The 23,833-nt window shown below is 52.3% G+C and overlaps 1 protein-coding gene across 3 annotated transcripts in view; it reads right to left on the minus strand.

The window, feature by feature from the left end:
• Position 1: 1 nt before the first annotated feature.
• Positions 2-23,833, minus strand: part of ENG (endoglin) — a 30,019-nt gene continuing 6,187 nt past the window's right edge. The window contains exons 2-15 of one of the 3 annotated variants that reach the window (XM_081065997.1): positions 21,048-21,190; positions 12,291-12,431; positions 9,754-9,919; positions 8,833-8,998; positions 8,431-8,557; positions 8,099-8,273; positions 7,709-7,851; positions 4,666-4,803; positions 4,389-4,427; positions 3,791-3,907; positions 3,216-3,464; positions 2,547-2,601; positions 1,384-1,485; positions 2-1,257 (exon numbers count right to left, since the gene is read on the minus strand). In XM_081065997.1, coding sequence (XP_080922123.1) covers positions 1,133-1,257; positions 1,384-1,485; positions 2,547-2,601; positions 3,216-3,464; positions 3,791-3,907; positions 4,389-4,427; positions 4,666-4,803; positions 7,709-7,851; positions 8,099-8,273; positions 8,431-8,557; positions 8,833-8,998; positions 9,754-9,919; positions 12,291-12,431; positions 21,048-21,190 — 1,886 coding nt within the window. In that variant the 3' untranslated portion in view covers positions 2-1,132. The remainder of the gene's footprint in view (positions 1,258-1,383; positions 1,486-2,546; positions 2,602-3,215; positions 3,465-3,790; positions 3,908-4,388; positions 4,428-4,665; positions 4,804-7,708; positions 7,852-8,098; positions 8,274-8,430; positions 8,558-8,832; positions 8,999-9,753; positions 9,920-12,290; positions 12,432-21,047; positions 21,191-23,833) is intronic. The other 2 variants (XM_081065996.1, XM_081065998.1) reach the window with 2 other exon arrangements.

The raw sequence follows: 23,833 nt of genomic DNA on the forward strand, positions 1-23,833 counted from the left end.
TAAATGATAGCAAAATGTTTGATTTAACTCTTGACCTCTAGCTCCCTCAGCAGACAATCGGGGGTGGGGGCTACAGTGGTATAGTAACTGGATTGTGTAGGGCCTGGGCTGTGTGACCTGTGACGAGTCCCTCCTTCCCTCTGAACCTCAAGTGGCCTGTCTGAAATGCGAAGAGTGGCCTGATGTCTGTTGACCATAGGCCAGGCACTGCTTTGCAGACCTCCTCGCAGAGACCTTGTGAAGAAGTCGCATACCTGTTTTATAGATCAGGAAACTGTGGCTGGTTTAAAGAAGCCATGGGGCCTGCCAACAGTCACACCGCCACACAGCCAGTAAGCGGCAGGTCTAGGATTTGAACCCAAAGCTGTCCCCAACACCTCTGTTTTAGGGCCTCCTCCCCTCTCCCAGCCCAGCCCAGCCCAGCCCAGCCCAGCCCAGCCCAGCCGTGGTTTCATGGTCTGGTTTATTGGTGGTGAGTATACAGGGGTGGGCCCAGGTCAGGCAGCCTGGCCACTCCCATCTGCTGCCTTCCTGCTGGGCTAGGAGGGCGGGGTCTCCATGTGACAGTTGCAGGAAGGAGCTAGGTAACCCCATCCCCAGGGTGGGCACCCCTAGGCTTCAGTACCCCCTCCCAAAGTTGTGCCAGTCCAGATATGGGTGCTGCTGGGATCAGATCCTGGCGGCTCTGGGCTGGCCACGGAGGAGGTGCTTTCGGCCGGGGTGGGCTGGGCAGAGTCTGTTCTGAGTTCTCACTTCCTGCCCAGCCCAGGTCACTGAGTGCAGGATCCAGGTGAAAATAACAGGGACTTGCTACAACAATGTGGACATACAGGGCAATGGTCTGTCTCTCCGTGGTCCTGGGCAGCCGTACCCCAGGCCCACTGAGTTTGAAGGTTCTGCAGGATGGGGTAGGGGGACCCCAAGGTGTTCCAAGCCGGTGCCCCCGCTGGCAGCAGGCCTCTGAGAGGGAGGCAGGAGGGGCGGACGCAGAAGGCACGGTCCATCCTTGGTCGAGTGGAAGGGTTGGGGTCCCGGGGTGAGTTCATGAGCAGTAGTTTCCAGCTGGTGGCTGCTTAGTCTCTCCTGCTGGGCAAGGGCTGGCTGGATGGCCCCCAGGGCTCCTGGCTGGGTGCTACGCCATGCTGCTGGTGGAGCAGGGGGTGCTCTGGGTGCTCCCGATGCTGTGGTTGGTGCTACTGCTCTCTGAGGAGGCCGGGGCAGCCACTGCCACCACGGGCTCCCGCTTGCTGGGGGGACCTGGGGGCAGGGGCGGAGGTCAGGGCCCCGGCCAGGGTTCCCCACTCCCCCAGAGGCTTTGCCAGGCTCCCCCAGGTGGTGGTAGAGGGGTCCTGAGCACTCACGGTGGGGGCCTGGGATACTCACGCGTGTGCGAGTAGATGTACCAGAGTGCGGCAGTGAGCAGGGCCCCGATGAGGAAGGCGCCAAAAGTGATGCCCAGCACGGCGGGCAGGACAAGGGTTTTGCCTGTGCAGCCAAGGGAGGGATGGCTGCAGTCAGCACTGCTGCCTCCTCCCTGGTCCCCTACCCTGTTGTGCTGGCCAGCGGCACAGCTTTTGGTGGGAGTCCCAGCTCAGCCACTGCCCTGACTTCTCTGAACCTCCGTCTCCTCATCTAGCAAATGGGTTCATCACACCCATGTGTTGACTAAGCCATGGTTGCTATGACCGTTCACCCAGAGGACCTAGCTAGGCCTCTTGTGTCATGCCTCTGCCTCACAAGGCTGATGGGGATGCGTTTTAGGGAAGATGCATGTTATAATCTGAGCAAAAAGTGAGTGGGGCCTGGGAGTCCAGAGCCTGCCCTGCCTCGCTGTGTGAACTTAGGTTAGTCCCTGCCTCTCTCTGAGCCTTATACCATGGTAGGGACTGGCCAGAGCACCTCTGAGGACTCTTCAGCTTTGCTCTTGGGTTTTCTCAAGCCTCATTCCTTCCACACTTCTGACTCCTATGTGACTATGGGCCAGGCAGTCTCCCCTTGGACCTCTGAGTTCCTATTCCATGTGATGGGGTTATTAGCCCTGTTCTCCTGGTTGTGAGTTGTGAGTGAAGACTCCATTCTGGCCCAGGTAGGGCGGTAAAGAGGGTTGTACCCGCACCTCTATCCCCAGTGTCAGGGAATCTTCTGCCCCAGAGGGAACTAACAAAGAGGCTGGAGGGTTCTGGGCTGAAGGCATCCTCTACACTGGGGACCTTAAGAAAGGTGAGGCCAGCATCACCCCATCCAGACCGGATTCTGGAGGCCTCATCCCTCCAGGGAGGGCAACCAGCAGCCATGGGGATCGAGAAGAGCCAAAGGCCTGGAATGCTGTCCCCCAGGGCTGTCCCGTGTACAGGCTCTCCATCTAGTAGACACAGCTCTGGAACCTACTCTAGGCTGCTGGGAAGCCCTTGTCCTACCCTCCTCCCAGGGCTGCTCTCTCTGGGGTCCTCCCTGCTGTGTGTCTAGGCCCCATCCCTCTGGGCCATCGTGGTGCCCCACTCTGACCTCCGCCACTGGAACCCCAGATAAACCCGGAGAGAGCTCACCAGGCATGCCAGGGCTGACGATGTTCAGGCGCATGGAGGCAGTCCTGTGGGCTTCCTGGGGGAGGAAGAGAGAAGGGTGAGTGGCACAGCCTTCAGGAGGAAGCTCCCAGGTTTACTCCCTGGCAGGGCCTTGGCTTTGAATCCCATCCGACCACTTTCTAGCTGGGAGCCTTTGAGCGAGTCCTGGGACATCTGAGCTATGGTGGGGTGTTGGGTGGACAATCCTTGGCTGCTCCTGGAATGTCCTGTGGGTTCCTGGAGCCACTCCCCCACCCCCCAGCTCCCACGAGGAGCGCTCTGCACCACACCCATTACCCTTGTGAACACCTTGGAAAAGTGAGCCGGGTCAGCCCAGAGGCCCACTTGGGAGTGGCCCCCAGAGGCTTCTCTAGTTCATACAACCAGGGATTCTTCTGTGTGCAAGGGCCTAGGGATGACCGTGTGTGTTCAGAGTGGGTGGTGAAATGTTGTGACTAGTTAATGCAGAAATTGAGTCCTCTGTCATCCCGCTGCCCGGAGGTCCCGTGTTTACTAAGATCACTCAGGTCAGCCCGAAGTGGTTCTGCCCCTCACCAGCTGCTCTCACATCCCGGGCTGTCAAGTCCCTTCCTGGAGACCCCTGACCCAAGACCCATCCTTGATACCAGGCCTGTCCCAGGCCCCACTCACCAGGGAATTCCTGGAACGCAGAGATACGGTGCAGCTGAGGGTGCCAGCCTTGGGCGTGGGCACCATGTAACCACGGAGAAGGAAGCTGAAACGCGCGTCACCATGAAGGCTTGGGGACAGCAGGCTCACACAGCTGCCCTTGGCTGCCTGGCTCTGGATGAGTTCCACGGTCTCTGCTTCGGGCCCCAAATCCAGCTGGCAGCTATCCAGCTGGAGCATGAGCTCAGGGATCGATGGGGACATGCTCACCTGCATGGGTTGGGAAGGGGGACGAGGCATGGACAGTTACTCTTAACCCTCCGCCCTGCATGCTCTCATGAAATAAGCTAGGTTCATTCTAGAGTTCCTCGCCTGGAGCCCTGATGGTGGGACAGTAGTGGGCCCGCCTGGAGGAGGAGGTTACATTCCAATCAGTGTCTCTAAGCTCTGTCGTTTCTATCTCTTCCCTCTATCATGCACCATACTGGCTCCCTCCTTCCTCTGGGAAGTTAAATTCTCATCTCTGTACTGATGGTGGGAAGAAAGGCTCTGAGGAATCCCAAGAGTTGGCAGGCCTAAGAGGTCAAGTCCAGTACCTGCACGAAGCCCTGCTGCCCCAGCTCGATGGTGTTGGAGGCCTGGAGGAACTGCGGGGTGAGGTAGAGTCCCAGCTGTAAGGAGAAGCTTTCCATTCTGATGCACTGCACCTTTTTCTGTAGGAGTTGGGAGGGAGACTGGGTCAGTCTGGGAGGCGCCCGGCCAGGAAGGTGAGGGGTGGGGGGTATGAGCAGGAGTCATGGTCCAGAGGAGTTGCCTGACCCTCATCCTCATCTTAAAAAAATAAATAAAAAAATAAGTGCTTTCCATGTGTCCTCTCGGTGACTGCTCATAAGCACCCCCATGGGGGATCCTTTCTTATGCCACCACTTAGGCCACAGACCTGAGCTTGGGGCCCAGAAAGCTTAAGTGATTCGCCCAATGCGACACAGCCAATATGTGCTAGAACCCTCTGACTTGAGAGGCTGAGAACATAACTAAACAGTACTGCTCCCATTGTACAGAAGGGGTGGCTGTGGAGACAGATGGCATGCCAGGATCAGGGCTTGAGTTTCCTGAGGCCTGTTCCCTCCCAGGCCAGGAAGGGGCCCCCAGGACCCCGGACCAGGTGGGTTAGCATGGTGACCATCATCTCACCCGCTGTGGTGATGAGCTGGACAGGAGGTTGACCACTACCTGCAGGAACAGAGCCAAGGAGCTGCTTAGAGCCAGAAAGGACCCCAGAGGATATCCCACCCAATGCACTCATTCTATAGATGGGGAGACTGAGCCAACCATGGCTAACGTGAACTTGTCTTCCTACTGAGCCCCACACCCCACTTTCCCAAACGCCCCTCAGCTTGAAGATCAAGGAGGCACCTGGAGGGGACACCAACAAGGCTGGCTCTGACCCCTTTCCCACCCCAGCTCTTACCTCGTTATTGACCACATTTTCTGTCACTTCCATGCCACAGTTGGAGTAGGCGCTGCGTAAGACAAATTGGTCACCTCTGTCCTCAGCCTGGCAGCTGGGGTCCCAGAAGGTCAGGCTCATGATGCTGCACCTCAAAGTCTAAGCCAGGGTTGGGGGGCAGGGGGCACCGTCAGGAGGCACCAGGCTCCCGGGAGCCTGTCCATTACACCCCAGCACCAAGGACTGATCATAAAGCAGGGGTCCCACATCATCGCCATTCCTCTGCTCCTCTCCATTTTTATTAGATTTTGTCATCCTACACCATTTAAGACTGACTACTTTTCCTGAACTTGACTCGCTTTTATACTTAGCCTCGTCCTAAGCAATAAGACCTGGAACATCATAAGTTTGATTTGCTTTTTTTTTAAAACATATATTAAAATCAATGCAGAACTATTAAAATTTTTAAATTCATTCAAATTCTACATATAATCACCACTCACAGCCCCAAGGGCATGCAGACCCCACCAGCATAATCCAATGTCAGAGTCATAGGATCTTAGACCTAGGGTCAAAAAACTTCCTATAAAGGACCAGATAGTAAATATGTTAGGCTTCACAGACCAAGAGGTTTCTGTTGTAATTACCCAACTTTTCCTTCATAGCCTGAAAGCAACCATAGACAATAATATGTAAATATAGGTTGCTGCAAGAGTAATTGTGTTTTTTGCAATTATTTTTAACCTTATAAACCACAATGTTTTTTGCACCAACTTAGATAGGTGTGACTGTGTGCCAATAAAACTTGATTTACAAAAACAAACAGTGGGCCCTCATTTGTCAGCTCCTGTTTTAAAATTACCAAATCTTAGAATTTTTCACTTTTAGTATCAAAGAATCTCAGCGTCTTAGAGATGAGTGGGCTGTCAGAGGTCCTACGGGAGTCTAGCTCACTCACATCCACTTCCAGAATGCTGTCCCTGATAGCTGCCGTCCCAAGCTGCCCAGCGCCACTTTAGGGGACTTCAGTCCACCAAATAAAAATGGCTCCTCACTGGGTGCAGCTGCAGTGACAGTGAGCCTGGAATTCAAATTCTGTACACTGACCACATTTCATAAGTTGATGAGAGGCAGCGTGCCCCATGTTTGGGGGTGAATGTGTTCAGACCCTTTTCTTTGTGTTTTCTTCTATACAGACATATATACTCAGAGAAAACATGTGGATTTTTTTGTATTTTTAACTAATGACATAGTACTGTCATTCATGCTGTAGCTTCGTTTTCTCACTGAATAATAAATCATATATGCATACGTCTTTCTATGTCATATTTATAGATCACATTCTTTTTAGTGCAGTGTAATGTTCCAAAGACTGATGGGTAACAATGTACGCATCCAGGCCCCTTGGGACTGGGCAGCAGTAATGCCAGCTACTGCTGGTCACTGCATCTCCTCCTCTACCTCCCAGACATCTGCTGGCCCAGGCACAGGCAGGGGAAGAGGGGGAGATGGGCAGCCGACAGGTAGAGCTCCATATGGGCCCCTACAACCTCACACCCCAAAAAACTTCTACATGGCCTTAACCACAGTTAAATGTCATTCTAAAAATCCCTAAGAACATGAATGATTTGTCAAGGCTCTGGCAGCAAGATTTCCTGCCTCAGAAAGTCCAGAAGAAATCACAAAGGAGCAGATGGGTAGCTAGGATGGCCCAATGTTTTCAAATGTCCAAAAAGTTAAAAACCACTGTAGCCAAAACTTAAAGAACTATAACAAACTGGGAGAAATGATTTTGATAAGAATGAAGGACAGGGCCAGCTCGGTGGCGCAGGCGGTTAGAGCTCCGTGCTCCTAAGAGCTCCGTGCTCCTAACTCTGAAGGCTGCCGGTTCGATTCCCACATGGGCCAGTGGGCTCTCAACAAAAAAAAAATAAAATAAAATAAAATAAATAAATAAATAAAAAGTCAATAAGATTTTAAAAAAAAAAAAAATCTTAAAAAAAAAAAAAAAAAAGAATGAAGGACAGAGGGCCAAAATTTTTTCTTTATGTAAAAATCGTATTAAAATCAAGAAAAATACCAAGCCACAGTGATAAAGAGCCTTCGGTTATTATCAGTCACATGAAGCCATGCCTTTACTCACTACTAATCAAACAATGCCACATTCTACCTCCCACACTGGCAAAGTTTTTTTAAACAAAAATAATAGTAGAGAGAGAGTCACAGTGCTCTCATAAATCAGCGGTGAAAATTGGAATCGTCTTTTGGAAAATGAGTCATCAACATGTATCAAAACTTCCAGAATGTTTACTCATTTTGACCTAGCAATCCCACTAATGTGGAAATCTATCCTACGAAAACAATCCTATGTAAAAAAAAGCTTCATGTACAATGACATTTTCTGCATATTTATAATATTACAGAACTGGAAACAAGCTAAATGTCTAACAAAGGAGGAGGAGTTAATAGTGGTGTGTCAATATGATGGAATAATATGTGCTCATTAAATGTGATACTAAGTACATATGTCAAAGTTCTAAAAATATGTTAAGTGAATATAGCAAGAGACAAACAAGTGCCTCTGATATGATTCCACCATATAAGAAATACACAGAGAAAACATTCTAGACAAAAACACACCAAAATGTTGGTAGGCATTGCCTTTGGGTGGGGAGATTATTTTCTTCTTTTCTAACTTTTTAAAGAGCCTGTGTTATTTTTACAATAAATACCCTTGTTCTTGAATCAGGCAGAAATCATATTGTGTAGGTATTCTAAAAGACCACCCTGCTCAGCCTGCATTTAGGATTAATAATGACAACCACCTAGTATCTACTCACTGAGCACTTACTGTGCACAATATCTAGCTCAGCGTGTCAGATCTCATTTAATTCTCACCACACGGTAGGTACCATTTTCAACTCCATTTTACAAGTGGGAAAACTGAAGCTTGCAGAGGGATGTGATCTGTCGCCCTGCCTGCGTTAGGACCCCAAGCTTCTTGAGTTAGAGGAGGGACCAGCTCCCCATGTCAGCCAGGCCAGAGAGATAGGGGTTCCCTTACCGAGATGAGCTCTTTCTTGAGTACCAGAGTCATGATGTCATCGGAGCACTTCGGCTCAATCAAGATCATGAGCAGCTCCTGATTGCAGCTCTCCTTGGGAGGGATGGTCTGGACAGGTGCGGGTGAAGTCTGCAGCCCACTGCCTGCAGGGTAGCAGAGGTGGGCCAGGTGGTCAGTCACTGAGGGCTCGCGGTGCACTAGGTACTAAGCACTTCTAAAGCTAGCTACTCTCACTGTCCTGTTGCAGATGAGGAAAATGGGGCTCCCACAGGCTGATGCAACTTGCCCATCTCACACAGCTGTGTGGTGGTGTTCACCACACCGTGGCAACTGATCCAACGAGAGGGCAAAGGAAGGCAGGAGGGCAAGGATAGGGAGCCAGGTGCTCACCACAGCTGCTGGCACGCAGAGAGACCTCGTTGGCCACAGGCAGCTCCACGAAGGACGCTACCACGCTGGCGTTGAGCCTCCGGGCCTCCGCCAGCAGGCCTTGTGGTGTATCTGGGAGCTCCACGCCACGGTTGTTGTTCGCTGGAAAGATCTTGAAAGAGTATTCACCAGTGGTCTAAGGCGGGGGAGAGAGGTAGAGCAAGGAGCCATAGACACCGTCAGGGGTCACACAACCTGGCAGGGGTGCTGCAGGGCTGGGGTGCTGGGGCAGGGCTTTGGAGAGCATTGGTGAGGCCTGCATGGGACTTCCTGGATCGCGGAGCAAGACTCACCAAGATCTGCATGTTGTGGTTGGCGTCGATGAGCCAGGACACGTAGGGTGGACCCTGCAGGATGAGCACGGGTTCGGGATCCGCCGGGGCGCAGCTCAGCTCCACCTTCACAGTCACCGTCCGGGGCCTGCAGGTAAACAGACCCCAGCGTCAGCGCGGGCGGGAATGCGGGGTTGGGCAGGGCCTGACGGAGACTGGCCCAGCCGGGACGAGGCCTGGGGTCCGAGAGCAGCTGCTGCTCTATTACTGGGATGTGAGCCTGAGGGATGGGCTTGAGCTCATAGAGGGGAGACTATACTATTCCTATCTGGCCGGGGGCGGGGCTGAGGCTTGGACAGGGCGGGGCTTAGTAGAGGAGGGTGCCGACGGGGCGGGGCCTGGCCCGGGGGCGTACCCCCTTACCTGGGCTCGGGGCCCGGCAGGACCCTGAGGATGTGCACCTCCTTGTGGCGGGCCACATCTTTCAAGCGGCAGCCCCGGACCAAGGCCTTGGTGCGTGGCGTCCATTCGAGAGTGTGGCCCATGTCCATGAGGGGTTCGGGACTGCAGGAAGATGGTAACCTGGGGGCTGAGGAAACAAGATCACCTCAGTCCCCTCCTCCAGCAGCTTGGCACCTAACACAGAGTCCCACCCTTACCCACAGTAAAGATGGGGCAGGCAGGATGGAGCAGCAAAGAAGTGAGGGGCAGGGGAGGACCTGGGTTCAAATTTCCCCTCCACCACTTACTACAGCCAGTCGCTCATGGTAAGTCCACCTCCCTCCCACACCCCCCCACACACTGCCTCTGTTTCCTTATCTGTCAACACATGGTTTATATAAGGCGTGAACCATGGCACAAAGGTTGTCATGTTAGGGACAAAGGCCTCTAGCACCTCACTCCCATGTGTATCTAATAACCTGATATTACATAATTTATTTATCTGTATACATGTTTATTGTCATCTCCCCACCACAGTGTCAGCTCCAAGAGGGCAGGGTCTGGGTCTGTGCCCACAGAGTCCCCAAATGTCTAGCATAGGGCTTGGCACATAGTACGCGCACAATAAAAAATATGAAAGTACTGTTTTTGTAGGTCAAAAAAACTGACAAGTAGCAATTTTACCTGGTTCAAGCTAATATTTGGTGAAGGCGTAATTACTGCTCCAAAAAAGCACTGACTTGCTATGTGTGACTTGGGGCAAATTACATCCCCTCTCGGAGCCTTAGTGTCCACATCTGATGAATGTCCACCAGAGGAATTCAGATTCCTCTGATGAGTGTCCACCAGAGGAATTCAGATTCCTCCAGTCCTGAGCCCAGAGAGGCTGCCGGGGAAGCTGACCTTGGTCCAGATGGAGAAAGATATTTTGGGGGTCATTCAGCTCGGCGGTAGAGGTAATGGCGCCCTTTGTACGTGCCCAGTTGAGGACCTGGATCCTGGTAGTGAAGACCGGCAGTTGTGTGACATTGACTCCTGAGATATTTTGAAAGATGACCAGACTGGGGTCCTGTGGAGACACGAGGAGGCTCAGGGCACTGTTCCTGGGTCTGAGTCCCCTGTCTTATACAGGAGGTCAGCAGGTAATTTGGGGCGGCAGCTGTTTGGCTGAGCAGAGGCAGCCAGAGCTGGGAATGCTGAGGCCGGCAGATCTGAAGTCAGCCCCGAGCCCCCTAACTAGGGTCTGCCCGTCTCCCTTCCATACCTGGAGGTCTGCGTGGATACATATCCATGTTCATCACCTGTCCAAAATCGCCCCCCACCCCTCATGCTCATACTCATTCAACCCACACTCATGACAGCAGGTGGCTACTATCTGTTTCCCCCACACTCTACGGGTCTGTGAGGGAAAATGTCTGCCTTGCCCGTCCCTGCATGATGCTCGACACATAGTGGGACTGAGGAATATTTGTCTGACTTTGCACCTGTCCCAACACAGGCGTCAGGATGATGCCTGGCACACAGCACGTGCTCCCTGCACATGGGAAAGGAGGAAAGGAGAAATGGCTGAATAAATGAATGAATACAAGACAAATAGAAGTGGTTCCTTCCCTGGGGGATTTTACCATCTAGAAACTAGCCATGCATCATCATTTGAAACAAAGAAGACAAAGAATATTATTTAATAAGAAACAAAAGAACAGGATAGGTCCCCTGGGTGACCAGGGATGGGAATTTCGTGGCACCGGTGCCTCATTGCCCCTATTGCCCATACCCCAGGAGAGACCCTGGTCGGCTGGGGGAAAGGAAACAAGGAAGCCTTCCTGGTAGAGGTGCTCTGTTGAAGTCAAAGGATTCAGAGGAAGTTGTTGGAGTCTTGGATTCAGTTCCCTTGCATTCCATCTCCAAAATTGGGGGCATTGAGCTGAAGCAGCATAGGGTTTCAGACTAGATACCCAAGGGGACTGCCTGACAGTGGTGATAGGAAAGACATCACAGGATGGCCCACCTTGAATGGAGCAGGACTTTAACAAGGAGGCAAAATGATGAGCACCTGGGTGAGGAACCTAGCCCCCATGATGGAAGGGTTGGGCCAGTGGGGGATGGGAGGAACTTTATCCAGTCTAACCCTCAGAGTCATGGTCTGTAAAATGGGAATGTAACAGGGATTAAAAGGCAAGGCATTTATCTGGATCTGGCCCAGTCTCGCGCCCCCAGCTGGACTATGGCCCCTCTGGTGGCATTCCTGCTCCAGAAGAGCAGGCCAAGGGCCAGCATGTCTCGGATGGCGCCCCCCATCCTGAGTATTCTTAGCCCCAGGAGGAAGGCCAAAGAAGGCGTGGCTGCTGTGACCTTCCAGCCCTGGCGGGCATGTTTTACGTTCCCTGCCTCACCCAGAGCCCCACCGGGCTCAGCTCTCCTGCCTAAGTCACCTCCCGAGGGCCTGGGATGGGAAAGGAGGAGAAGGAGCCTTGACGAGACCTGGTCCCTCACTGGGCCTCGATATTTCCCCCACTGGGAACAGAGGGATGTACTGCTTGAGCTCGTCCAGCTCTGCCTTCCTGGTTGGCTTCAGGAGCTCCCTCACTCTGGGGGCTTTTGTGCTGGCCATCTCTGTCTGTGGTGTCCCTGTCACCTGTCTGGATTCTTCAACAACCCCTTAATTTATCTCTGTCTCTGGGCCTGTCTCCCAGGCAGCCCTGGATCCCATCTGTCTTGGGGTCTCCAGCTCCTCTCCCCCCACTGTCCCTGGTCTCTCAGTGTCTGTCTGTCTCTCCCACAACAGGCCCACCCTCTTTCTGTTTCCATTTTTCTTTCTGTGTCTCTCTCCCCCTTGTTATCTTTGCTATCATCTGTCCCCCCCACCCCACATTCTCTGGCTGTAAACAACAGCTGCTCACAACTGGGGGTCACCTCCCAGGACCTCCATGTAGAGGAGCCAGTGTTGACAGCCACCCCACTTCCTCCAGCCCTGGGTGCCCTCGCTGTGGGTCCCTGCCAGTTACCTACTCTCTTAAAACTTGAATTATTAAAAAATAATTTTTCTCCAACGTAGGCCATATTAATTAGAGCAAATCTTACAAAATAATTGTGTCTCCTAATCCCACTTTACAGCCATAACTACCATTAACATATTATTACATTTTCTCCTGACCCTTTTCCTCGGTTCTTAAATATTTTCAAATATATGTAACTTTTTCGAAGACAGTGACAAGATTATTTTATGGGATGTCATCGGGTCCAGTTCTCCCACGGGACAGATGGGAAAACTGAGGCTATGTGAGAGCATGGAGTTGGCCATCCACCTGAATCACACCTCCAGGTTTGGACTCTACCCCAGACCCTGCTGCCTTTGAGGTTCTTTCTGTCAGGGCCCCCAGGATTCACCAGGCAGGGCCTTCCCATGGTCAGTGCCTCAGGGCTGGAGGTAACACACTCACGTAGGCCAGGTGGAGTGGGAATCCTGGATTTTGCAGCTGTAGGAAGATAGACTTCTCTGTGCTTACGACCACAAGCACTTCTCGGGGCCGGGTGCCATTTTGCTTGGGCATTTGGACAGTCAGCTCCAGCTTCGACATGTCCTGTGGGGGGGCAGGGAAAGACACACACACAGACCAGTCAGACTTGCACGGACTGTGCCACCCACATCAATACTGACAGCCCACATACCGTCTGATGGCTTTCACTCCACTTTTCCTGCCTGGCCTGTCCACCCCTGCTTCCCAGGGCCCAGCTCAGGCCTGACCCTCAGGAGGTGCTCAGAAAATATTTGTTGAATGAATGAAAGAGATTAGTCCCAGCAAATCCAAAGAGATAAAGAAAACATGTGATGAGCCTGAATTGTATACAACAGTCGATCAAGCTTTGTTATTTCTATTGAGTGCTTGCTGTGTACCAGGCCTGCAAGCTTCTGTGTGACTCAGTATCCGGTGCACTTTCTCTGTCCATCTGAAGCAGGATCAAGGCTTCAACCCCTCCCCCAGTTTACCGTATTCCTGTTTCCTTACTATTTTTTTTTTAATTGGGGAACAGTGTGTTTTTCCAGGGCCCATCAGCTCTAAATTGTTGTCCTTCAATCTAGTTGTGGAGGGCGCAGCTCAGCTCCAAGTCCAGTCACCGTTTTCAACCTTAGTTGCAGGGGGCGCAGCCCACCATCCCATGTGGGAATCGAACCCGCAACTTTGTCGTTAAGAGCTCACGCTCTAACCAATTGAGCCATTCAGCCACCCCTCTGGAAGTTCAGCAGCAGCTTGTGTCTTCAATCTAGTTGTAGAGGGCACAGCTCACAAGCCCATGTGGGAATCGAACCAGCAACCCTGCTATTCAGAGCTCGCGCTCTAATCAACTGAGCCGCCCTGCCTTACTATTTTATATTTTATTTAATCCGGCCGCCTTGCCTTACTATTTTAAAGTACTAAAATGCCCTTATTTTTGTTGATATAATCCATTATTTTGATATTTTATAAGAATGTGAAGTTGAGATCATTTATGTCTTGAGCAGTACCAACTGCATTAAAAATTTTAATTGCTCACAGTGTACACATTTAGAATGCTCCCAGAACAACAATACTTAACACTTATGTAGTGCTTACTGTGTGCCAGGACTCTTCTAAGTGCTTTACATATTGACTCATTTAATCCTCACAAAAACCCTAAGAGGTAGGCACCATTACTAGTCTCACTGACAGATGAGGAAACAAGGCACAGAGAGGTGAAGTCATTTGCCCATGATCACGCAGCAAGTAAATATGGAGCTAGGATGTGGACCTGGGCAGGCCTCTTCTCCCAGACACTCTACAGCCCAGCCACATTTTTCTATACCTCCTTATTCCCAAGAAGGAAAAGAATCCAGCGATTCACAAAGGCAAAGCTTCTATTGAAAGAATATCTGCTCTGCTCGAAGACTTTCTGAACCAGTGGAGTGTGAGATGCTACTGAACCTGAAACAGGTTTAGGCCTCAGAAGCTCTGCCAGGAATTCACAAGGACAAAGAATGGAAACCTTTTACTGAAACACAAACTCCAGCTGCTCTCAAAAGCTGGCAATCTCGACAAAGAGAAAACCTGGTCCCCCCAAATTTCTTTAAACTTATCAAAAATGAGAGAGATTTCAAGATGAAGAGATCAGTGGAAAAGTTTTTAGATTTAACTTCTAATTCTCTCTTGGCCATTTCCCCAACTGATGTCACAGAGCCAGAGAGAATGTTTCAGCTGCTGGAAAAATCTGCCCAGAAATATTTCCGTTACTCCGTAATGACACCATAATCACTCTTTGTTTGTGAGTTTGTTCTTTAAAACAAAAAGAGGAAATAATATTCCATTTTCAATGTTTCACAACTTTTCTTCAGTTTACTGAGCTAGTTAAGTTGCTTATTTTTGAATAATTATTTTTATGCTAATTTTAGTAGAATTATAAGACATGTTTGAAATTTACATTTGTATAAGTTTACATTTGTTTGTTCATTAATGTTGTCTGATGGGTTTATAACTTTTGGGTTTTGAAACCTGTTTCATCAATTTTTAAAAACATTATGCATTCTATAGACTTTAAAAATTAAATACTGGATTTAATAACATATTTTGGTAAAATACGAAATCTACATCTAAATATCAGAAAGGACATTTGTTCCAGGATTGTGATCACCACTTGAAATTAACAGGGGAGAAGGGAGACCCCCCCTTGATATCAGGGAAAGCCCGGGCACAGGCAACCTACCAGAATCTTTGACAATGGACACACCCCAGCGTCTTTACCTCGATTGCGTACGTGCTGTTAGCTTGAATAATATGACTGCACAACTCTGTATATATACTAAAAAGTATATCTACACTCAACTGTACACTTTAAATGGGCAGATGTTGTCTCGATAAGACTGTGAAATTCACAACCATTAAACGTCAGTAATTTCACATGGTTCGACTAAATCCGTGCCTGGCCCTGTGCTGAGCGTGTTACACGTGCTCTCACAGAAGCAGGGTCAGGTGTTCTCCCATTTTACAGATGCAGCAAGTCAGACTCAGGGAGGAAAGCTGCCAAGGGAACTGCTGGGGAGTAGGGAAGTCAGGGGTCCAGGGCACATTAGCCTGATGACAGAGTGGCACCCAGAGCCCCTGGACCTGTGGGCATCTTGTCGGCCCCATCTGTGTGTCTTCACCCAGGGGAGTAGTCTTTGAGACCCCACACATGGTAAACAGATGGGCCCTGTGGTTTGGAGATACCACGGGCTGCAGTGGACGAGGAGATCCATCCCCTGTCCCTTGGTGGGCACCCACAGGCCGAGAGCCCTACAGGTGACAGAACAGATGGGAGCTCAGCCCCTGAGTTGGGAGGCAAAAGCCCTGCGAGCATCCATTCCTGCTGGTGCCCTGCAACTGTCCCTGTTCCTCTGTGCCTCAGTTTCCCTAGCTATGAAACGGGGGTAGGGCAGAGTTGGGAACTAATACTAGGTAGGGCTCTGGATAAAGGAAGTGAAAAGACAAGTGGAGGTCAGTGTCGGGTCATGCAGAGGGTGAGGGGACTAGGAGACTAGAAATTTGTAACCTCTGTTAGGACACTCAGTTCCTGTCCCAGAGCTTTCCCACCAAACCACCACTCAATTGTCACCAAGTCCCTCCCTGTAGAGTTGGGGGCTGGAGTGAGGGGAGGGCTGAGGCCCAAAGAGGGGCAGTCATGGGCCAGGGCCACACAGCAAGTGGGCAGTGTGGACACTCAGGAAGGCTTGAAAATGGGGTTCTCTGGGTCCTCAGCTCCCGGCCCTAGCTGAGGCCAGCTGGTTACCAGAAAACCTCGTCAGGGTTTCCACAGCAAACATTTCCACCCCGTAGCCCTGACTCATCGACGCGTTCACTCACACGCACACTGATTTCCCTCTTCCCTCCCAGCCTGGAGCCCAAAGGTAAGGAAAGGGGCCTCCTTGCCTCCCACCTCCAAACTCCCAGTCTTCCCAATGGCACCTGGGAATTCTGAGAGCTTAGCCGAGGTAGGCAGCCACCTCCTTACCCCCAGCTCTGAAACCTGGGCCAGTTTGTGTCACCCTGGCCCCCTCCCTGAGAAGGTGGGCGGGAGACCTAGTTTCTATTTTTGTGCCAGTGTCCCACAGATGCCATTGTTGGCCCAGCAGTCAGTGGCGGGAAGGGGGATTTCGGTGAGGAGGTCCTGAGCACTAGTAGCCACTTATAGAAAGTTGCTTCCAGCAATTCTTCTAGGAGTGGAGCCTCAGGGCTGCTTGCAGCCCCCACCCTCCTAGGGCCAGACTGGAGCCGGCCAGATTGGAGCCAGCCGTCCCTCTGTCCACCCCAGCAGACTCAGATGGTACATCCAGGCAGGGTGGCTGGGGAAGGGATCAAAGCCAGATTGACCTGAATTCAAATGTGGGCTCAGTCATTAGCCTGTGACCCTGGGTGGTCACTTCCTCTCTCTGGGCCTCAGTTTCCTGAGCTGGAAAATGGGCTGAACAATATGCCCACTTCATAAATTTGTGAGGACTCAGTGAGATTCTGCCTGCAAAGTGGGTTCAGTGCCCGGCTAAATACCGAGTAGCACTGCTTTCATGACCTCCGATCTCCTTGCCCATTCATTCAGAGATGTCATGGTTTGGGGGCTGGGGAGGCTGATGATAGAGGTGGGCAGCACTTAGCTGGAACTGGGACACACCTCTTGTGGCATCCCCTCTCGGGCCTCAGTCTCCCCATCTGTGCAGGGAGGAGTTAGGCTCAGTGTGGCCCGTGGATTCCATCCTGCCTGCTGGGGGTCCCAGTGTTTGGCACCTGGAATCATGGTTTTCAGCCAGGTGGCCACAGAGTGGGCTTCCAAAATCCCAAGAAGAGACATACTACTTTCCCCAGATGAGGGCCAGCCCATGCCTTCCCCATCTCCCCATTTTGCCTATCCAAGAGGCCAGCACCGGGCCCAGCCTGGGGCTTCTGTGTTGTCAGTGTGGGAAAGGAAGAAGGCACACTGTGTCCTCCATGAACTTGGCAGAAAACAAGACTAACACCCCCAAACAACCAATGATGAACAACAAGTAACACTATTAACCCCTTGGGGATAGCCAACCAGTAAGTATTTATACGCATGTATATATTTCCCCTTCCTTCCTTCCTTCTATTATCTACTCATCTGTCCATCTATCCATCCAATATTTATTGCCAGACGGACCCTGAGCTGGACACTGGGGATACAGCAGTGAGAGAGCAAATGAAATCACTGCCATGCCCCTCCACCAAGCCTACTCCTAATACCTGCGAGGCCTGGAACAAGAGTACAAGTGGCAGCCCCTGGTCCCCAGCCCACCCCCCTTCTCTTTACAAGCACTCATGTGAGAACACAGCCTGGATTCCCAAGCTCTGCCGTGCCCACCCCCCACAAATAGTCACCTCGCTACCCTTTAGGTCTAGGGGAGTTACACCAGCCATGCAGTGCTCCCTCTAGAGAACAGGACAAGAAAGAGCCCCATGCCACTGTGGGAGGAGGCTCTGCGCATTGGGGCAGGGAACTCTGGAGTCCTGGGTACCCACAGCATGGACCAGGGGGAAGGGTGCAGGTTCCAGGAGGGCACTCTGGGGAAGGGATGCACCTGAAAGAGGGGCCACTAACTGTGGGGCCCTGAGCAGGATCCCCCCTTGCCCAGGTCTGAGGGCACCACTGCCTTCCACAGCCCTTCACAGTCTCTCAGGACATTCTGGGGGAGTCCAGGGCCCCTGCCACTCTCCCTCTACCTGAGCAGCCCTGCGTGCCCCTCTGGCCAGGAGTGAGTCAGTGCAAGAGCCCAGAAGTCTCCAATGGTTGGGTGGGGGTATCGTTGGCTCCCTGAGTTTACCCAGAAGTGGGGTGAATCACCAGCTGCCCCAGCTCTGGCCCAGCTGACTGGGGCTTGTTAGAAGGACAGCAAGCAGATCAGTGCAATTGGCCTGACGGGAATCACTGAGACACCAGGCCGGTTTCCTGTCTCTGCGGGTCAGGATGTGACCCTCAGTCCCCTCCCGGAATCCAGGCTCCGGCTGGCCCTTTGGGGACCCAGTGAGATAGAGTTCTGGCCCAGCGGCCCCCTCTTCTGTCTGCAAATCTCCCCAACAACCCCCCCAAACCTCTCTTCTTGAGGCTCTTGGCTGCCACAGCTCATCTGCCGCCCACTCACAGGAAATCTGAGGATTCAGAGGCCACGCAGGGATGGATGGGAAAGCCGTGTCTCTGTGCCAGCACTTGAAGAAGGCAGACATATGTCGGGAGGGATTGGACTGATTACTGAGACAGCCGCCACCCACGCTACCGCTGCCAGCTTATGTAGTGCCCTCTGCCTGGAATGCCCTCGACCCCCTCTCCATCCAGCTAGACACTGGGAGCTGTTTTCCTAATGCGCCTTTCCCTCCACAATCAGGGCTGACGGCCCCCTGTACTTACTTCCAGTGCTGATTCCATCATTCAATACTGGGCCTGCTGATGGCCATGTCTGCCTCCCCTGGCCTGGGAGTGGCCCAAGGGCAGGGGCCGGCTCTGTTTTCTCTCTGCACCATCAGTGCCCAGCACAGGCTGGACGCAGAGCAGGCACCTGGCGATGACTGGTTGAGGGATACTGTCGGGCCATGGACCCCATTCTTGGGGGCTGTCTAGGTAGGAAGGTGCCTCCCAGGGAGACCACAGGTCCTTCAGTGTCACAGCAGTAGGGTCAGGTCAGATCATGGGCTTGACCCTCAGGGCAGGGAGGCCAGGAGCACTCGGGGGCGCGGAGGGGGGAGGGCTACATCAGGGTGGACCTCAGCTGCCCGCTATGAAAATACATTCACAGCCCCTGATTCAGCTAACTGGTAGCAATAATCTTTGGAAATCAAATTAGTTGACTGACGTGACTATACATTGTAGCATGCCTGGCGAAAAAAGGGTATTTACGGGCGAGCCCTGGAGCCCAAAGAGGAGCCGTTCCAATAACAACAAGAACAGCTACCAGACACGGAGCGGTCGCTCTGGGGAGGCCCGCACTCAGTAGTTTTTCTGCACTATCCCATTGGATTCTCACAGGTCCCTGAGACACAGGGACTATCATCTTTCTGTTTCCCATGGGAAAACCAAGGCTTGAAGAGGTGGCCCAAAGTCATGCCACCATGAGTGGGGAAGCCAAAGTTCAATGTGAAGCCTGTCTGCCTCCAGACCCCATCTTCTTAACCCCTACATCCAGGTCACATAGCAGTGCATTCATTCATTCATTCATTCACACATTCAATAGTAACTTGGTATATGCCAGGCCCTGGCCCAGATTCTGACACTCTGTAATTCTTTGGTGAGTCCTGAGTGCAAGGAATGTGTGTCTATTGGAGAGTGGGGAGAAGGAGCCCCCTCAGCTTGCCAGGCACTATACGAGGTGTTGGCCAGTGAAAGGTCCAGGACTGGAGCCCTAGTCTACTGAACCCCAGCTCTCTCCAGCACCCCTTCAAACAAACATGCTTGACAGTCCTGGAGCTGGCAGCCTGGGTCCCTGAGTGCAAAGCCAGATGTTCCATGGAGTGAGTTGTCTGGAAGAGGCAGAGTGATAGGGAGATTCTGTTGTCATGAGTTTTAGGATGATGGAGTTACAGTGGCACCCTGCTATGCCCCTGAAAATCCTCCAATTATTGTCACTGCCCACAGGATAAAGACCAAACTCCTAAGTAAGATGACAGGGTCTTTTCCATCTCCCCAGCTTTACCCCAAGGTAACCTGTAAGCTCCTGCCACAGCAAACCACAGGCTGACCCCAATTGCGGCCCACTTCCCTACCTGTGCGTTCACTTTATCTTCTGTTCCTTCACTCAGTGAGCTCCTGGCCATCCTCACTGTTGTTGCTTCCTCCAGGAAGCCCCACCTAATCCCACAGCAGCTGGGGTACCCCTGCCCTGTGCTGCCTAAGGAGGCACCAATCACTTAGGCCCTGGCTGTCTGTCTACACATCAGCCTCCCACAGACCAGGGTACTGGGCAGGGGCCCTTTCTCTGACTGGCCCACAGTTGAGTGATTAGGGTGGGGGGATCCCAGGCACCCAGAAGAGACACAGAGATCCGAACATCAGAGCAAACAAAATGAACTTATAGAGGGCAATCTTATTTTCTAGATCATCACCAAAATTGAAAAAAATTACAATGGCTATGAAAACCATATAACGTGTGTTTGGCGCTATCTGTGGTTTTGGGATTATCAAGGCCCACAGTCCTCATGGCAGGCAGGGCGGTGGGGAGCAGGCCCCCCGATATTGGTGGTCCGGGCACTGTCTTATCACTGCACAAACACAGGGCAACTTAACAGCTTCAGGGGCAAGTTGGCCACAAGTTTACCCTGAGCTGACACCACTAAATCGCTATCAGGACCTGAGTCCATAGCAGCCAGGTGTGGTCACCAGCCCAGGCGGGCCAGACGCTGCCTGAACCCTGAGACCCACTGGGGAGCCAGGTGACAGCCTGGCTTGGAGTCCCTGGGGATCTTGTGTGACTTCTGGCCTTGAGTGTGTTGCTTCACCTCTCTAGGCCGGCCTCAGTTTCCTCCTCTGAAAAGTGGGGGTAATAACAGATGCTATTCGATGGGAGGCTTAACATATATTAATGAGTTTAACTCACTTTCTGGCACATAGTAGGCCTAGCACAGTACCTAGAGCATAGTAAGCGCTCAGTAAATATGTTTTTTTTTTTTTTTTTTAAAGAGGAATTGAAACTAAGTGGTGGACCTCAGGAGGGTTCTCGGGGGAAGAATAGTCTCCGAGGCTGGCATTGCTGGCTTCCAGTCTCTGAGGGGCTGCTTACTAGGTCACAGATGTTCAGTGGGGGACATTCCAGGGAGGGAGACTTGGACTCAACTGAGGGAAGCACTTTCTCAAAGTCAAAGCTGCCTAGAGTGGAGCTGTGTCTGCTGAGAAGCAGCGAGCTCCCCATCACAGGACATACATGCACAACAGGTCGCCTGGTCTGCTCCACCCCCCACCTGGCTCTACTTGGTTGCCAACCAAACGCAGCCCTTCCCACCTGGGACTTGTGGTGGCATCCAGAAGATTGCCCCAATGCTGGCCCTAGAAGTGCCAACCTTTATAGGCCTTGTGAGTTGTCCATGTCATCCTCCCGGGAGGGGCCCTGGTGAGGCCTTACCCACTGCTCAGGGACAGCCACAAGTAAGGCTCCCCTTCTCCCATTGGCCCTGGGCCTGTCTCTGGGTCCCTCCCCAACACTGCCATCACGCACTCACCTTTGGGAACTTCAGGAACAAGATGTGGACTTCAACAGTAGCATTGGGGACATGAGCCACACAGCCCTCAGAAACCTGGGTTGTGATGTATGTCACCTCAGGGTCCACAGGCTTTAAGTCACAATAGACTGTTTCTGCAAGACCTGTTGGGGAAACACAGCGGAAGAGAGGACCAGATAAGAATAAGGTGGCGACAATGACTCCCACTTTGTTAATGCCTCCTGGGTGCTTGGCGCTGACTAAGGACTTTGTTGCCTCTTCACAGCTACCTTGCGAGGTGGATGTCATTATATCCATTCCACAGATGAAGAAACTGAGACTCAGAAAGGAACAATCTCTTGCCCAAAGTCACAGTGCTACTAGGTGTAAGGTTGATAGATAAAATGCAGACACCCAGTTAAATGTGAATAAATAAAAAATGAATAATTTTTAAAGTATAAGTTTATCCCAAATATTTATGGGACATATTTATACTAAAATTGTTTTCATTGTTTATCTGAAACTGAAATTTAACTGGGTGTCATGCGGGGTCTCAGCTCCTGCTCCCGGCACCAGAACTCAGGATACGGTGAGGCCAAAGAGGAACCCCCACGGAGCCATAATTAGGGGAGTTAGACCACCATAGTCTCGCTGGCGGCTGGGTTGGAGACACAGGAAGCAGGCTCCACGATGCACAATCCGTTGTCCGATTCTCTGCCAACCAACCAATCCCCCAACGTAGCCACGGCAGTTATATTAGTGGCCAATGGCTAACCGGTAACAGCTGATGGCCACCCAGCCACAGCGGATAGCCATCTGATTACAGCTGATGGCCATCTAACAACTGAGCCAGCACCTTTCCACGTGAGGCCGAGAGCCTGGAAACTGCTCTCTGGGACACTGTCCCCACACTGGGCATCCTATATTATATTTGCTCCAACTGGCAAGCTTAACTGTGTGGCAGGACCCACATATTCACGTACCCAATCCCCCAAGCTGGTTAACTCCAAAGTAAGGCAACAGCTGAGATCAGGAGACAAAACTTCCCCTCTTGAGCCCCAAGGAGGCTGGGAGGAATGGGCCAAGGAGCGTTTAGAGACACAGTGAGCCAATGGGTAGCCCAGGTTTGGAGGGCGACTGTCGGAGTAGGCCACGGAGCCGGCCTCTGTGCTGCCCGGAAACGCGGGTCCTGAGGGAAGGGAATGGAATTTCACCCTGACCCAGTGAGGAGGAAGAGGAAATGAGGCCCCTACACCTCGTCCTAAGGAATGTGCCAGGGAAAGGGGGGGGTGCTCCGGAGGAGGGAAGGAGGACAGGGAAGGGGAGACTGTTTGGAAGTTTGTGTCTCCATCTTGTCGCGCTCACTTCCTGTTTTCTTGGAGATCAAAGATGGGTGCGGAGGGACTGGCTGCATGGCTAGCTGACGCCAGCTCAGAGAAGGGGGGTAGGGAGGCTTCTTCTGAATCCCAGGCTATTGGGCGGTCTTTTGCCTAACCAGGACTTCTTTCCCACCTTTCCGCTGCCTTGTTGGGCTCAGGACCACCAGAGGTCAGGGAAGGACGTAAGATGGCTGCGCTGGCCATGCAACACTAGCCGCCAGCAATGCCCTGGGACGGATAAGCTCAGAACAAGGACATTTCACCACCATGAGGGCCCAGGCCTTACCAGTTCTTGCCCTGGTCCTGTCCTATGTCCCAGGGACTTCAGAATGCCTGGGTAAGATGGCATTTTGGTTAAAAGCAAGGTCTCTGGAGGCAGGCTGACCTGGGTTTGAATCCCAGTACTAACACTTACTAGCTATGTGGCTTTAGTGAATGATTTTACCACTTTGGGCTTCAGTTTCCGTGTCTGTATAAGGACAATAAGACTAGAACCCACACAACCTTTAGAGGTTCTTGGGAGGACTCTATGAGAAAGGGCATCTGGTAGTTCTTCTCATCACAGTTATTTGATTGATTTCAGTCACGTGAGAAGAATTGACTGTCTACGCTGAGGTGGTGAGATGGGGCCGCCTACAGGTGAGGGATCTCTGAGAGGGTCTGATGTCTCAGGCCAGCTGACTCCCTCACCCCAGTAGACTCAAGGGCTGGCACAACGTCCTGCTGTCCCAGCTCCTTGTAAACTCAGCAAGCCCCTCAGAGCTCCCCACCCTCTCCCTTTCCCTATCAGTGAACACATTTGGCTGTTACCTCATCCAAGCCCCTCCTATAAAGATGGGGATACTGAGGCCCGGAGAGGCTGTTTGACCCAGGGTCACACTGCACATGGCTGACCAGGCTGAGATCGGACCCACCTCTCCCCATATGACCCAGGGTCTGGCCTGCAGAGTAGTGCAGCGCCTTCCTCCTTCCCTTCGGACTTTCCCTGCCCCCTCCCCAGACTTCCAGGAACCCCAGTTCCTCCCGGATTGCCGGGGCCGCCTGAGCCACCTCCTCCATGCCGTCAGCGTCAGCGGGAGAGGCCACAGGCCTGGCCATTATGTAATGATCAGATAACAGGCCAGGCTGGGAGATCAGATAAGAGGTCCATTTATTTTGGGGCCTTTTCGAATCCTGGCCGCCCCCACCCCGCAGACGAGAATGGGGAGACAGGAGGGAGTGTGACGCCCGGGCCTGTCTCCTGGAGCCGGAGGCGGGCCCAGACGGAGCTGAAAACAATCCTCTGGCACCAAGGGGAACGCCAGGGCCTCCCGGGACCTGAGTTGAAGGAGGTGCCACTGGAGGCCTGGGTGACCGGCCTAGAGAGAGACCCTGGAGCCACCTTCCCACCTCTGTTCCCTTCCTCTTCCTTGCTGTCCTATCAGCACA

This window comes from Rhinolophus hipposideros, assembly GCF_964194185.1.
Source record: "Rhinolophus hipposideros genome assembly, chromosome: 11".
Lineage (NCBI taxonomy): Eukaryota > Metazoa > Chordata > Mammalia > Chiroptera > Rhinolophidae > Rhinolophus > Rhinolophus hipposideros.